Here is a 14,629-nt window from a genome sequence, read left to right as displayed (position 1 = left end):
TTTCCTCTGCTCCATGCTCTTCATTATCTTTTTTCTGGAATTCCTGTCAAAATGGATGCTGGAGCTTCTGAGTCTTCCTCTGTGTCTCATGATCTTTTTTTTTTTTTTTTTTTAATGTTTATTCTTTTTGCAGCATGATCTCATTTTTATTTTCATTTTTAACATTAAGCTTTTTAAAAATAATTTATTTTTAAATTTACATCCAAGTTAGCCTATAGTCAACAGTGATTTCAGGAGTAGATTCCTTAATGCCCCCTCCACATTCCCTCCAGCAACCCTCTGTTTGTTCTCTATATTTAAGAGTCCCCTCCCTGTTTTTATTTTTGCTTCCCTTCCCTTATGGTCATCTGTTTTGTATCTTAAGTCCTTCTATTAGTGAAGTCATATTTGTCTTTCTCTGACTAATTTCACTTAGCATAATACCCTCTAGTTCCATCCACGTAGTTGCAGATGGCAAGATTTCATTCTTTTTGATTGCTGAGTAATACTCCATTTTGTGTGTGTGTGTGTGTGTGTGTGTGTGTGTGTGTGTGTGTGTGTACCACATCTTCTTTATCCATTCATCCATTGATGGGCATTTGGGCTCTTTCCATACTTTGGCTATTGTTGATCGTGCTGCTATAAACATTGGGGTGCATGTGCCCCTTCAAAACAGCATACCTGTAGTGCTGATGCATAGGGGCACTTGTACCCCAATGTTTATAGCAGCACTTTCAACAATAGCCAAAGTATGGAAAGAGCCTAAATGTCCATCAACTGATGAATGGATAAAGAAATTATGGTTTATATACACAATGGAACACTACGTGGCAATGAGAAAGAATGAAATATGACCTTTTGTAGCAATGTGGTTGGAACTGGAGAGTGTTATGCCAAGTGAAATAAGTCATACGGAGAAAGATACCATATGTTTTCACTCTTATGTGGATCCTGAGAAACTTAACAGAAGATCGTGGGGGAGGGGAAGGAAAAAAAAGGGGGGAGGGAGCCAAACCATGAGACTCTTAAAAACTGAGAACAATCTGAGGGTTGATGCGGGGGTGGGAGGGAGGGAAGGGTGGGTGATGGGTGTTGAGGAAGGCACCTGTTGGGATGAGCACTGGCTGTTGTATGGAAACCAATTTGACAATAAATTTCATATTAAAACAGCATACCTGTATCCCTTGGATAAATACCTAATAGTGCAATTGCTGGGTTGTAGGGTAGTTCTATTTTTAATTTTTTGAGGAAGTTTCATACTGTTTTCCAGAGTGGCTGCACTAGTTTGCATTCCCACTAGCAGTGCAAAAGAGATCCTCTTTCTCCGCATCCTCGCCAACATCTGTTATTGCCTGAGTTGTTAATGTTAGCCATTCTGACGAGTGTGCGGTAGTATCTCCTTGTGGCTTTGATGTGCATTTCCCTGATGAGGAGTGATGTTGAGCATTTTTTCATGTGTCAGTTGGCCATCTGGATGTCTTCTTTGGAGACGTGTCTATTCATGTCTTTTGCCCATTTCCTCACTGGATTATTTGTTTTTTGGGTGTTGAGTTTGAGAAGTTCTTTATAGATTTTGGATACTAACCCTTTATCTGATATGTCATTTGCAAACATCTTCTCCCATTCCATCAATTGCCTTTGAGTTTTGCTGATTGTTTCCTTTGCTGTGCAGAAGCTTTTTGTTTTGATGAGATCCCAATAGTTCATTTTTGCATTTGTTTTCCTTGCCTCCGGAGATGTGTTGAGTAAGAAGTTACTGCAGCCGAGGTCAAAGAGGTTTTTGCCTGCTTTCTCCTCGAGGATTTTGATGGCTTCCTGTCTTACATTTAGGTCTTTCATCCATTTTGAGTTTATTTTTGTGTGTGGTGTAAAAAAGTGGTCCCGGTTCATTTTTCTGCATGTTGCTGTCTGGTTTTCCCAGCACCACTTGCTGAAGGGACCGTCTTTATTCCATTGCTTGTCAAAGACTAGTTGGCTATATGTTTGTGGGTCCATTTCTGGGTTCTTTATTCTGTTCCATTGGTCTGAGTGTCTGTTTTTGTGCCGGTACCATATTTTCTTGATTACAGTTTTGTAATACAGCTTGAAGTCCAGGATTGTAAGGTCTCCATCTTTGGTTTTCTTTTTCAAGATTGCTTTGGCTATCCGGGATCTTTTCTGGTTCCATACAAATTTTAGGATTGTTTGTTCTAGCTCTGTGGAGAATGCTGGTGCTATTTTGATAGATATTGCATTGAATATGTAGATTGCTTTGGGTAATGACATCTTAACACCATTCTTCCTATCCAGGAGCATGGAATATTTTTCCTTTTGTGTGTGTGTGTCTTCTTCAGTTTCTTTCATAACCTTTCTATAGTTTTCAGTATATAGATTTTTCACCTCTTTGGTTAGATTTATTCCTGGGTATTTTATGGGCTTTGGTGCAGTTGTAAATGGGCTCGTTTCCTTGATTTCTCTTTCTGTTGCTTCATTGTTGGTGTACAGGAATGTAACTGATTCCTGTGCATTGATTTTTATATCCTGTGACCTTGCTGAATTCATGGATCAGTTCTAGCAGTTTTTTGGTGGAATCTTTTCGGTGTTCCATATAGAGTATCATGTCATCTGGAAAGAGTGAAAGTTTGACCTCCTCCTGGACAATTTGGATGCCTTTTATTTCTTTATGTTGTCTGATTGCTGAGGCTAAGACTTCCAATACTACGTTGAATAATAGTGGTGAGGGTGGACATCCCTGTCTTGTTCCTGACCTTAGGGGGAAAGCTCTCAGTTTTTCCCCATTGAGGATGATAGTTAACGTTGGGTCTTTCGTATATGGCTTGTATGATCTTGAGGTATGCTCCTTCTATCCCTACTTTCTTGAGCGTTTTTATCAAGAAAGGATGCTGTATTTTGTCAAATGCTTCCTCTGCATGTACTGAAAAGATCGTGTGGTTCTTTTCCTTTCTTTTATTGATGTGATGTATCACATTGATTGTTTTGCAGATATTGAACCAGCCCTGTATCCCAGGTATAAATCCCACTTGGTCATAGTGAATAATATTTTTAATGTATTGTTGGATCCTGTTGGCTTGTATCTTGTTGGGGACTTTTGCATCTATGTTCATCAGGGAAATTGGTCTATAGTTCTGTTTTTTAATGGGGTCTTTGTCTGGTTTTGGAATCAAGGTATTGCTGGCTTCATAGAAAGAGTTTTCCTTCCGTTTCTATTTTTTGGAACAGCTTTAAGAGAATAGGTGTTAACTCTTCTTCAAATGTTTAGTAGAATTCCCCTGGAAAGTCATCTGGCCCTGGACTCTTGTTTTTTGGGAGAATTTTGATTACTAATTCAATTTCTTTACTGGTTGTGGGTCTGTTCAAATTTTCTATTTCTTCCTGTTTCAGTTTTGGTAGTGTATATGCTTCTAGGAATTTATCCATTTCTTCCAGATTGTGCATGTTATTGGCATATAATTGCTTGTAACATTCTCTTATTATTGTTTGTATTCTGTGTTGGTTGTGATCTCTCCTCTTTCATTCTTGATTTTATTTGGGTCCTTTTTCTTTTTGATCAAACTGGCTAGGGGTTTGTCAATTTTGTTAATTCGTTCAAAGAACCAGCTTCATTGATCTATTTTACTGTTTTGTTTTTTTGTTTGATTTCCTCCCTAGCTCCATGCTTTGAATCTGGTAGAGTTTTATCCATTTTTTCTTAAGTCCGGTATCGTCCTCCTTTTTTTCATTTTGTGGGCATGTATCTTTCAGTAATTCTTTTATAAATGATTTTTGGCTGGTAAATTTGCTGAGCCTTTGCATATCTGAAAATGTCCTTACTTCACCATGCTTAATGCTTAAATGCTAATTTAACTTGGCCTAGAAAGTTAGGTTCAAAATCATTTTCCATTAGGATGTTGAAGACATTACTTTATTGCTTACTAATGCCCATCGTTGCTGATGAAAAGTCTGCTGCCGTGAGTATTGCTCCTTCATCTTTACCAGAGGTTTTTTAGAATTTTCTGTTTGTTCTTTAAATTCTGAGGGATTTTTTTTCCTGTTATTCTTTGACCACTTCATCCTCTTCAATCTCTTTCTCTCCTGTTACTTCTGCAAGGTGCTGCAATCTCTGCATCCATCACTATATTGCTTATGGCTTCTTCCACACTTCTCATGACTTTGTGATTTTGTGATTCATCATGGGACAGTTCCTTACCTTGGTTTGTAGCGTACACTTTAGCTTCCTCTAACTTGCTACTCAGATGACTAATTTCTTTGAAAGTCAAATTTTCAGGGCACCTGGGTGCTCAGTTGGTTAAGTGGCTGACTTGATTTCAGTTCAGGTCATGATCTCATGGTACATGGGTTCAAGCCTCACGTTGGGCCCTGTGCTGACATCGTGGAGCCTGCTTAGGATTCTCACTTTCTCCCTCTTTCTGCCCCTTCCTTGCCCATGTTCTTTCTATCAAAAATAAACATTTTTTTAAAAAAGTCAAATTTTCAATATCCTCAACTACTTTAGAGTTTGCTCTTTCTATTTTCTTTATCTTGTTTTTTGTGTGGCTAAATCTTTGTTGCCACTCCTTTTTGGTACTGGAGTTCTTTGGATTTTTCATTTCAGATATGTACTTTTTATTCCTAAAATTTCCTTTAGGTCATTTAAAAAAAATTTTTTTTTTTAACGTTTATTTTTGAGACAGAGACAGAGCATGAATGGGGGAGGGTCAGAGAGAGGGAGACACAGAATCCGAAACAGGCTCCAGGCTCTGAGCTGTCAGCACAGAGCCCGACACGGGGCTCGAACTCACGGACGGTGAGATCGTGACCTGAGCTGAAGCCGGTGCTCAACCGACTGAGCCACCCAGGCGCCCCCCTTTAGGTCATTTTTAAGAGATTCCCTTATCTCTTTAACCAGCAAGGCAGATTTTCCATCAAGCCTTTAAATTTCATATTTATTGATATGTCTTTGCATTTTTAATTAATTTTTAATTTATTTCTTGCATGCTTGAGTACTTTATTCATTTTTTTATTTTAATTTACATCCAAATTAGCATATAGTGCAACAATGATTTCAGGAGTATATTCCTTAATGCCCCTGACCCATTTAGCTCATCCCCCCTCCCACAACCCCTCCAGTAACCCTCTGTTTCTTCTCCATATTTAAGAGTCTCTTCTGTTTTGTTCTCCTCCCTGTTTTTATATTATTTTTGCTTCCCTTCCCTTATGTCCATCTGTTTTGTGTCTTAAAGTCCTCATATGAGTGAAGTCATATGATATTTGCCTTTCTCTGACTAATTTCACTTAACATAATATCGTTCAGTTCCATTCACGTAGTTGCAAATGGCAAGATTTTATTCTGTTTGATTGCTGAGTAATACTCCATTTTGTGTGTGTGTGTGTGTGTGTGTGTGTATATACATATATATATACACACACACACACACACACATATATATAAAATCACATCTTCTTTATCCATTCATCCATTGATGGACATTTGGGCTCTTTCCATACTTTGGCTATTGTTGATAGTGCTCCTATAAACATTGGGGTGCATGTATCCCTTTGAAACAGCACACCTGTATTCCTTGGATAAATGCCTAGTAGTGCAATTGCTGGGTTATAGGGCAGTTCTAGTTTTAGTTTTTTGAGGAACCTCCATACTGTTTTCCAGAGTGGCTGCACCAGCTTGCATTCCCAATTAATTTCTTAAATGTTTTATTTATTTTTGAGAGAGATAGTTTGTGGGTTGGAGAGGGGCAGAGAGAGAGAGAGGGAGACAAAGAATCTGAAGCAGGCTTCAGGCTCTGAGCTGTCAGCACAGAGCCCAATGCGGGACTCAAACTCATGAACTTCGAGATTGTGACCTGAGCCAAAGTCCGATGCCTAACCAACAGAGCCAGCAGGCGCTCCTTCATGTCTTTACATTTTAAATCTAATACCTAAACCATCTCCTGGTCATTTTCATCAACTGAATTCTTTCCCTATAGGTGATATTTTCCTATTTCTTTGCAAATCTAGAAATTTATGACGGTACACAAGACATTGTGGCTATGTTGTCAAAACTGGATAGTTTTATTTTCCTGAAGAGTAATTTTTGTTTTTGCAGTCTTGCTAGACCTTCCCAAACTCAGGAAATTAAAAAAAAAAAAAATATCATCCAGGTAGGATCATTCACCTGGGAGGAAGTACTCTGCCGAGTAGGATTTGGTCTTCTGTACAGCTGTGTCTTAGTGCCTGGAAAAGGAATCCCGCCTGAGGATGCACACATGGACCAAGGGCTTTGTAGTATATCTTGAAATCTGGGATCATGATGCCTCAAGCTTTGTTGTTCTTTTTCAAAACTGGTTTGGTTATTCAGGGATGTCTGTGGTTCCTTACAAATTTTAGGATTATTCTAGTTCTGTGAAAAATGTTGTTATTTTGGTGGAGATTGCTTTGAATCTATTGATTTGCTTTGGGTAGTATTGACCTTTTAACAATATTTGTTCTTCCAATCCACGGGCATGGTGTGTCTTTCCATTTGTGTCATCTTCAATTTCTTTCTCAATGCTTTATAGTTTTCAGGAGTACAGGTCTTTCACCTCCTTGATTTATTTCTAGGTATTTTATTCTTTTTGGAGCGATTATAAATGGGATTGTTTTCTTAATTTTTCTTTTTTTTTTATTTTTAAAATTAAAAAATTTCTCTTTCTAATACTTTGTTATTAGGGCACAGACACGCAATGGATTTCTGTATGTTAATATTGTATCCTAAAAACTTACTGAATTCATGTATCAGTTAAACTAGTTTTTTGGTGAAGTCTTTAAGGTTTTCTATGTGCAGTATCATGTCATCTGCAAATTAGTGACAGTGTAACTTTTTCCTTACCAGTTTGGATGCCTTTTATTTCTTGTATGATTGCTGTAGCTAGGACTTCTAGTACTATGTTGAGTAAGTAATAAGAGTGTACATCCTTGTCTTGTTCTTGATCATAAAGGAAAAGCTCACAATTTTTCACCACTGAGTATGATATTAGCTGTGGGTTTTTCATACATGGCCTTTATTATGTTGAGGTATATTCCCTCTAAACCTACTTTGTTGAGAGTTTTCTTCATGAATGGATGTTGTATTTTGTCAGATACTTTTTTATGCATTTATTGAGATGATCATGTGGTTTTTATCCTCTTGTTAATTGATGTATCCCACTGATTTGAGAATATTGAGCCATCCTTGCATCCCTGGAATAAATCCTACTTGATGGTGCTGAAGGATTTTTTTTATTGTTTTGTTGAATGTAATTTGCTAATATTTTGCTGCGGGGGATTTTTGCATCTCTGTTGATCAGAGATATTGGCTTGTGGTTTTTCATAGTGTCTTTTTTTTTTTTTTTTAGTGTTTTTGAGAGAGAGTATGAGTGGAGGTGGGGCAGAGACCGAGGGAGACACAGAATCTGAATTAGGCTCCAGGTTCTGAGCTGTGAGTACAGAGCCCAATGTGGGGCTTGATCTTGTGAACTGAGAAATCATGACCTGAGCTGAAGTTGGATAGTTAATTGACTAAGCCACCCAGGCACCCCTACATGGTGTCTTTGTCTGTTGTTGATATCAGCATAGTGCTGGCCTCATGGAATGAATTTGGAGGTTTTCCTTCCTCCTCTATTTTTTGGAATAGTTTGAGAAGAATAGGTATTTCTCTAAATGTTTGGTAGAATTCACCTGTGAATCCATCTGGTCCTAGAATTTTGTTTGTTGGGAATTTTTTTTTTTTTAATTCAATGTCATTACCAATGTCAGACCAATGTCATAATTGGTCTGTTGGTCTGTTCAAATTTTTCTGTCTCTGATTCAGATTTATAAGATTACAGGTTTCTAGGAATTTATCCATTTCTTTTAAGTTGTCTAATTTGTTGGCATATAATTTTTCATAATCTTATAATCCTTTGTATTTCTGTGGTGTCCATTTAAAAATTTTTCTTTTGGTTTTTAGCCTTTTTAAAAAAATTTTTAAATTTACATCCAAATTAGCATATAGTGCAACAATGATTTCAGGAGTAGATTCCTTAATTCCCCTTACCCATTTAGCCAATCCGCCCCCTCACAACCCCTCCAGTAACCCTCTGTTTCTTCTCCATATTTAAGAGTCTCTTCTGTTTTGTCCCCCTCCCTGTTTTTATATTATTTTTGTTTCCCTTCCCTTATGTTCATCTGTTCTGTCTCTTAAAGTCCTCATATGAGTGAAGTCATATGATATTTGTCTTTCTCTAATTTTGCTTAGCATAATATCCTCTAGTTCTATCCACATAGTTGCAAATGGCAAGATTTCATTCTTTTTGAATGCTGAGTAATACTCCATTATGTATGGGTGTGTGTGTGTGTGTATGTATAGACATGTATATATATACACACACACACTCACCACATTTTCTTTATCCATTCATCGATGGACATTTGGGCTCTTTCCATACTTTGGCTATTGTTAATAGTGCTGCTATAAACATTGGGGTGCATGTGCCCCTAAATTTTTTTAAAGTAGGCTCCATGTGCAATGTAGGGCTTGAACTCACAACCTTAAGATCAAGAGTCATATGATTTACAGGCTGAGCCAGCCAGGCATCCTAGTGGTTTTAGTTCTTATTTATTCCTTTTCATTTTTGATTTTGAGTTCTTTTTTTTTTCTTTAAACTTTATTTATTTTGAGGGTGAGAGAGAGTGCAAGCAGGGGAGGGGGGCAGAGAGAGAGGGAGAGCTAGAATCCCAATGTGGGGCTTGAACTCACAAACCAAGAAATCATGACCTGAGCTGAAATCAAGAGTCAGATGCTCAATGAACTGAGCTACCCAGGTGCCCCAGAGGCCTCTTTTTTTTGTTTTTGTTTTTAATGAATCTGGCAAAAGGCTTATAAATCTTGTTTATCTTTTCAAAGAATTAGCTCTTCATTTTATGTATCTTTTATTTTTTAGTCTTTCATATTTCTGCTCTGATCTTTCCTTTTACTGTCTTTGGGTTTCATTCTTTTTCTAGCTCTCTTAGGGTGTAAGCTTAGATTGTTTGAGATTTTTCTTGTTTCTTTAGGTAGGCCTGTATTGCTATAAATTTCCCTCTTAGAGTTACTTTTGCTGCATCCCAAAGATTTTGGATCATTTTGTTTTCATTTTCATTTGTCTCCATGCTTTTTAAAATTTCTCCTTTGATTTCTTGGTCAACCCAGTCATTGTTTAGTAGCTTATGTTTAGCTTCCCTGTATTCATTTCTTCTTTGTCTTGTTTTTGTGATTGGTTTCAAGTTTCATACTGTTGTGGTCAAAAAGATGCTTGATATGATTTCAGTCTTCTTTTTAAATTTTATTTTGAGCGTGTGCACACACATGAGCGAGTGGGGGAGGGGCAGAGAGAGAGAGGGAGAGAGAGAATGCCCAAGTAGGCTTCCTGCTCAGTGTGGAGTCAATGTGGGGCTCGATCTCACAACTGCAAGATCATGACCTGAGCTGCTATTTAGAGTTGGACGCTTAACCTACTGAGCCACCCAGGTGCCCTGATTTCAGTCTTCTTAAAATGTATTGAGATTTGTTTTGTGGCCTAACATATGATCTATTCTGGAGAATGTTCTATGTGTACTTGAAAAGGATGTGTATTCTTCTGTTTTGGGATGGAATGTTCTGTGTGTATAGGTTATGTTCCACTGGTCTAATGTTTTATTCAGAATCACTGTTTCTTTGTTTTCTGCTGGGTGATCTGTTGATGTAATTGGGGTGTTAAAGCCCTCTACTATTATATTACTGTCAGTTTTTCCCTTTATGACAATTGCTTTATGTATTTAGGTGTTCCTGTATTGGGTGCATAGCTCTTTATAAATGTTATATCCTTTTGTTGGATTGATCCCTTTATCGTGATATAGTGCCCTTCTTTGTTTCTTGCTACAGTGTTTGTTTTACAGTATTTTGTGTAAGTATTGCCACTCCAGCTTTTTTTTTTTTTTTTTTTTGGCCTTATTTTGTATGTTAAATGTTTTTCCACCCCTTTATTTTCAGTGTATGTGTGTTTAGGTCTGAAGTGAGTCTCTTGTAGGCAGCATATAGATGTTGTGTGTGTGTGTGTGTGTGTGTGTGTGTGTGTGTGTGTGTGTGTGTGTGTGTTATTGATTCAGTCACCCAGTGTCTTTTTTTCTTTTTTTAATGTTTATTTATTTTTAAGACCAAGAAAGAGACAGAGCACTAGCAGGGGAATGTCAGAGAAAGAGAGAAGCACAGAATCTGAAGCAGGCTCCAGGCTCCGAGCTGCCAGTGCAGAGACTGATGCAGGGCTCAAACTCACGAACTGTGTGATCATGACCTGAGTCGAAGTCGGGACGCTTAACTGATTGAACCACCCAGGCGCCCCCTCTTTTTTTCTTTAAGTAAACTCTGCACCCGGCATGGGAGTTGAACTCACAACCTTGAGATCAAGCATTACATGCTCTACCAACTAAGCCAGCCAGGCCTCCTTACCCTGTGTCTTTTGATTGGAGGATTTAGTCCATCGAGAGCATTTTTCATTAGAATATTTTAAAAATGCTATGCTTCCAGTGCTGTTAAACAGAACATTTATTGAGTGTTTCCATTGCGTTTGAGATTCTCTGTTTTGCATAGGTGGACAGGGTGGTCAAGGGTCTGCGTTTTGGTCTTTAGCTCTATCTTCCCTACTTTCACCACTGACACCATCCCTGCCCTGCCAGTCATTGCTGACTCAGTTGTGTAGAGCAGAGAAAACCCACAACACTGACCTTGGTGAAATGAAGAGTGTACCATGGTCTGAGTGCCTGTCTTGCAGAATAAAATGCAGGGCCTGTTGGGATACCTACAAAAAAATGCAGATGCTGTTTCCACTTGCCTCTCGAGGAGAATGAGATGATCAGAGGTCTGTGCTCTAAGTAAGTGGAGAAATATTCCTGTAAATTATTCATAGCTTCGTGGATACTTGATGGGTATCTAAGCACCTACTAGGTCTCAGTGACTGGTGCTGGTGTTCAGAGTAGTCCTCATCCACATGAGTGGGGCTCAGCAGTGCCTCTGACAGTGTCATTTGTGGTAAATTACAGGAGAGTCAACTAACCTCCATAGATGAGAGGAGACAATTGTTGTAAGCATTTGAAAATGTGCTAGCTTCCTACCTTCTCTCTGTTGGAAATGTAACTGTTACAGATACGCAACAAATGGGTCTATTAGCAACCTGTGATGTGGAACTGTTTGGGATGACTGGGTTAAAATATGGAAACTTCCAGTTAAAATTGTGATGCTCTGAAATGAATGCTTTATTCAGTGTATCTGCATCTAGGTTACCTAGATTACCTAGATTATGTATCCTCTTTAAACATGCTGACATTCACCTCCTCTTTTCAAATGATTAAATTATTTTTTGATTTAGGGTCTTATTTTATTCTTCTCAATACCTGGCAAAGAATAACCCTAATGGTAGTAACCTCTTATTGAATTATATTCTACTAATTCAGAACTACTAATTCAGTGGGAATGTATCATTACTCTCCTAGAACAAATGAACAGTAGGGAGAGGATCCCAGAGATCACACTTGTGATTGCTTAAGAGAAGAGTTCAGTTTTCAGAACTTCTTGAAAATGTCTTTTTATCTGCCAGTAATTACTTGGGGGGGGGGTGTTATTTGAGACAGGACCTCTCCTATCTTTGCTTTTCACAGTTTAGTTGGGGTAACTATGTGTAAGATCAAATTATGAAGTTGCATTCCTTAAATATTTAATGTAAGACTTCAATTTTGATGAAGCTTTAAAAACTTCATCCGATGGTTATGTTTCCTGACACAAGCAGGGAATGTCTGAGCTACGGTGGCCTCTTAGGCCCCAGGAAGATGGAAGTCTTGTGGCATTTCGCAAATGCTGACCCAGTCAGGGGTCTGGGATATCACAGGGTGGTTATAGTTTGTTATTTCCCTTATGTTCAGAATTTTTATTGAAGTCCTCTAACGCAGTTTTGATCTTGATGTTTTCTAAAGTCTTACAGTATAAAAGTGCAGAAATATGTGATTTGTACTAAGCAGAGTCAAAGTTTAGCTCTTTAGCGATTGGCCAGACTCTGTCGTCTTTACCTATTGCTTCTTCCTCTGTTTTTCTGATAATCATCAGTACAGCTGGGCATTAGGCAAAAGGGAGTGATTAGCTCCTGCCAGACTTTCTTTCCCTTCCTTTTATATGGTTGCATGTACACAGAGACTAAGTGCTACTTATTAACCACTTGTGCAGCAGCCGTTACGTTAAGTCTTTTCATCCATTTTTATTTAATCCTCCTGCTAACTGATTGAGGAACCAGGGCTCAGAATTGGTATTGCTTGTCTGGGATGTCACAGCAGAGCCAGGCCTCAAGCCCAGGTCCCTCTAACCCCACTGCTGACACCCGAGAACACACTCCACTCTTTTGCATCCTCTGGTTTTGACTGTTGAACACACATCAGTCTCCTACCGAGGGTGAGCTCTTTCAGGGCTGTAGCTGGGTGCTGGGCACACTGGGAACCCTGTGTTGTTTATTGGACTGGGCTCGAAGGTTTGGGGGAGGAAGAAGTCGAATGAACACAAGTGTAAGCAAGCCCTGGGGTAGGCTGCTCCCCTCTTGTTTCTGTGGGTATTTGAGGCTGCACTCTAACACACGTAGACTCGTGCTGGAGATTTCTGTCCTGGTTGTAGGGGGCACGGCATGTGTACTGACCGGGCAGCCCTTTGACACCGTGAAAGTGAAGATGCAGACGTTCCCCGACCTGTACAGGGGCCTCACCGACTGCTGCCTGAAAACCTACTCCCAAGTGGGCTTCCGCGGCTTCTACAAGGGGACCAGCCCAGCGCTGATTGCCAACATCGCCGAGAACTCTGTCCTCTTCATGTGCTACGGCTTCTGCCAACAGGTGGTGCGGAAAGTGGTTGGATTGGAAAAGCAGGCCAAGCTAAGGTGAGTCGTGGGCACTAATACCTGCTCAGTTTGTTTCAAAAGACAACCTTGTTGGGGGCGCCCAGTGGCTCAGTCGGTTGAGCGTCCGACTTCGGCTCAGGTCATGATCTCACGGTTCATGGGTTCAAGCCCCGCGTCGGGCTCTGTGCTGACAGCTCAGAGCCTGGAGCCTGCTTTGGATTCTGTGTTTCCCTCTCTCCCTGCCCCTCCCCTGCTAATGCTCTGTCTCTCTCTTTCTCACTCTCTCAAAAATAAAATAAACATTAAAAAGAAATTTAAAAGACAACGTTGTTGTATAGTCAAAATTTTTGTGATACCTTATGGGAAGGATGTTTCCTTTTTTAAAATAACCCACTTTCTCTCTGGTTATGGAGGAATAAGTTGTCATCCTATAAAACTTGCAAACCACGAATTCTGCAGGACGAGGATTGCCTGTAATGTACCATGGAGAAGGAGACACCCTTACGTATTGGTGTCCTTCACGAAGATGCTTTTCAGATGCTGCAGGTCGTACTACTTCTCTTGTGGGCACAGGTGCTGGACCAGAGCCACAGATGCAGCCTGGGAGCCACGTTTGGGATTCCACCTCGTCGGCAAAATGCAGAGGATTGGAAGAAGCTGCCTGAACCAGTCTGAGAGACACTTGGAATTTTAGGAAGAGTCGGCAGCATCTCAGAAGATGGAGATGAACCTGTTTGGCCATGTCTGCCCCAAACGTCAGACTCTGCCATGTGCTTGGCCATCCCTTGGATATTTACATACACAGCAACTAGGAAGAACTCGGGAAACACTGGGATGTGTAGCCATCCCTTTTCTGAATGTTGAATTTTTAAAAATCACTTAAATTGTATCAGCTGCATGGTTCTTACGGGTTGTATTCGTAGGAATTGGAAACCCTATTGCAACTCGGGTCCCACTTGACTAAAAGTAGGTCCCTTTTGTCCAGAAGTTCCCTGGAGGTGCCTAGTGGTCTTTAAGACATGCCCTTTTGCAGGCAGGAATTTTGTCTTGATGGATGGAACTTGTTTTTTAAGGGGACTGGATGAAATCACCCAGGGAGATAGCTTCTGTAGGGGGCTGCACACTGATTCTAGGACCTTCCAGCACAGAGGGGTCAGGAAAAAGAGATGAAGTAAAGAAATATGCAAGAAACAAACGAGGAGAATGTGGGATCTCATGATAGAGACTGATGGGAAGAACACTGTAGTGACTGTCGCCCTCCCTGCTCAAGGGGGAGACTTTCTACGTGAGGAGACCTGGGGTTTAGGTCCCCTGCAGCATCCCCAGAGGAGAACGCCTTGCAGAGAAGACAGCAGCCACATGAGGTCCCGGAGGAAGTCCTGCAACAAAGAAGCCGGCCTATTTCACTTGGCCTAACCCAGCAACCTCCTCTTTTTTTGGTCTTGGCGTGGGAAAGAGCTGCTTTTTCGTCATTCAGAAACAGTGTGTACTTATTGCCTGTTGGGAAAACGCTACCTTAGATGCTACCTTAGAGTTGACAGAGCTATGACTCCCACGGCTATCGTGGTTTTTTTGGTTCGTTTTTGTTTTTCTTGTGTTTTTTGTTTTTGTTTTTAGCCCTCACTGATGTCCTGCGAGAGCAGCAAAGCCGGTGGATGGTGTTAATTGTGTTACAGATGGGGGGAATTTCATGCAGATCCTGACAGGCTTAGGATCATATTATCTGAGCTCATAACAGAGAGCAGGACTCAAACCCATGCCTTCTGGGCCCCCATCTGGTGTTCTTTCCCTAA

General features: G+C 40.0%; 1 protein-coding gene across 4 annotated transcripts in view; it reads left to right on the top strand.

The window, feature by feature from the left end:
- Positions 1-14,629, top strand: part of SLC25A15 (solute carrier family 25 member 15) — a 62,220-nt gene that overhangs the window by 35,783 nt on the left and 11,808 nt on the right. For all 4 annotated transcript variants that reach the window (XM_053900005.1, XM_019447672.2, XM_019447671.2 and 1 more), the window contains one exon: positions 12,617-12,875. In XM_053900005.1, the coding sequence (XP_053755980.1) occupies positions 12,617-12,875 (259 nt within the window). The remainder of the gene's footprint in view (positions 1-12,616; positions 12,876-14,629) is intronic.

Source organism: Panthera pardus, unplaced genomic scaffold, assembly GCF_024362965.1.
Source record: "Panthera pardus isolate Hobbes unplaced genomic scaffold, ASM2436296v1 HiC_scaffold_1, whole genome shotgun sequence".
NCBI classification, from domain to species: domain Eukaryota; kingdom Metazoa; phylum Chordata; class Mammalia; order Carnivora; family Felidae; genus Panthera; species Panthera pardus.
This window is presented reverse-complemented; position numbering and strand designations above follow the sequence as displayed.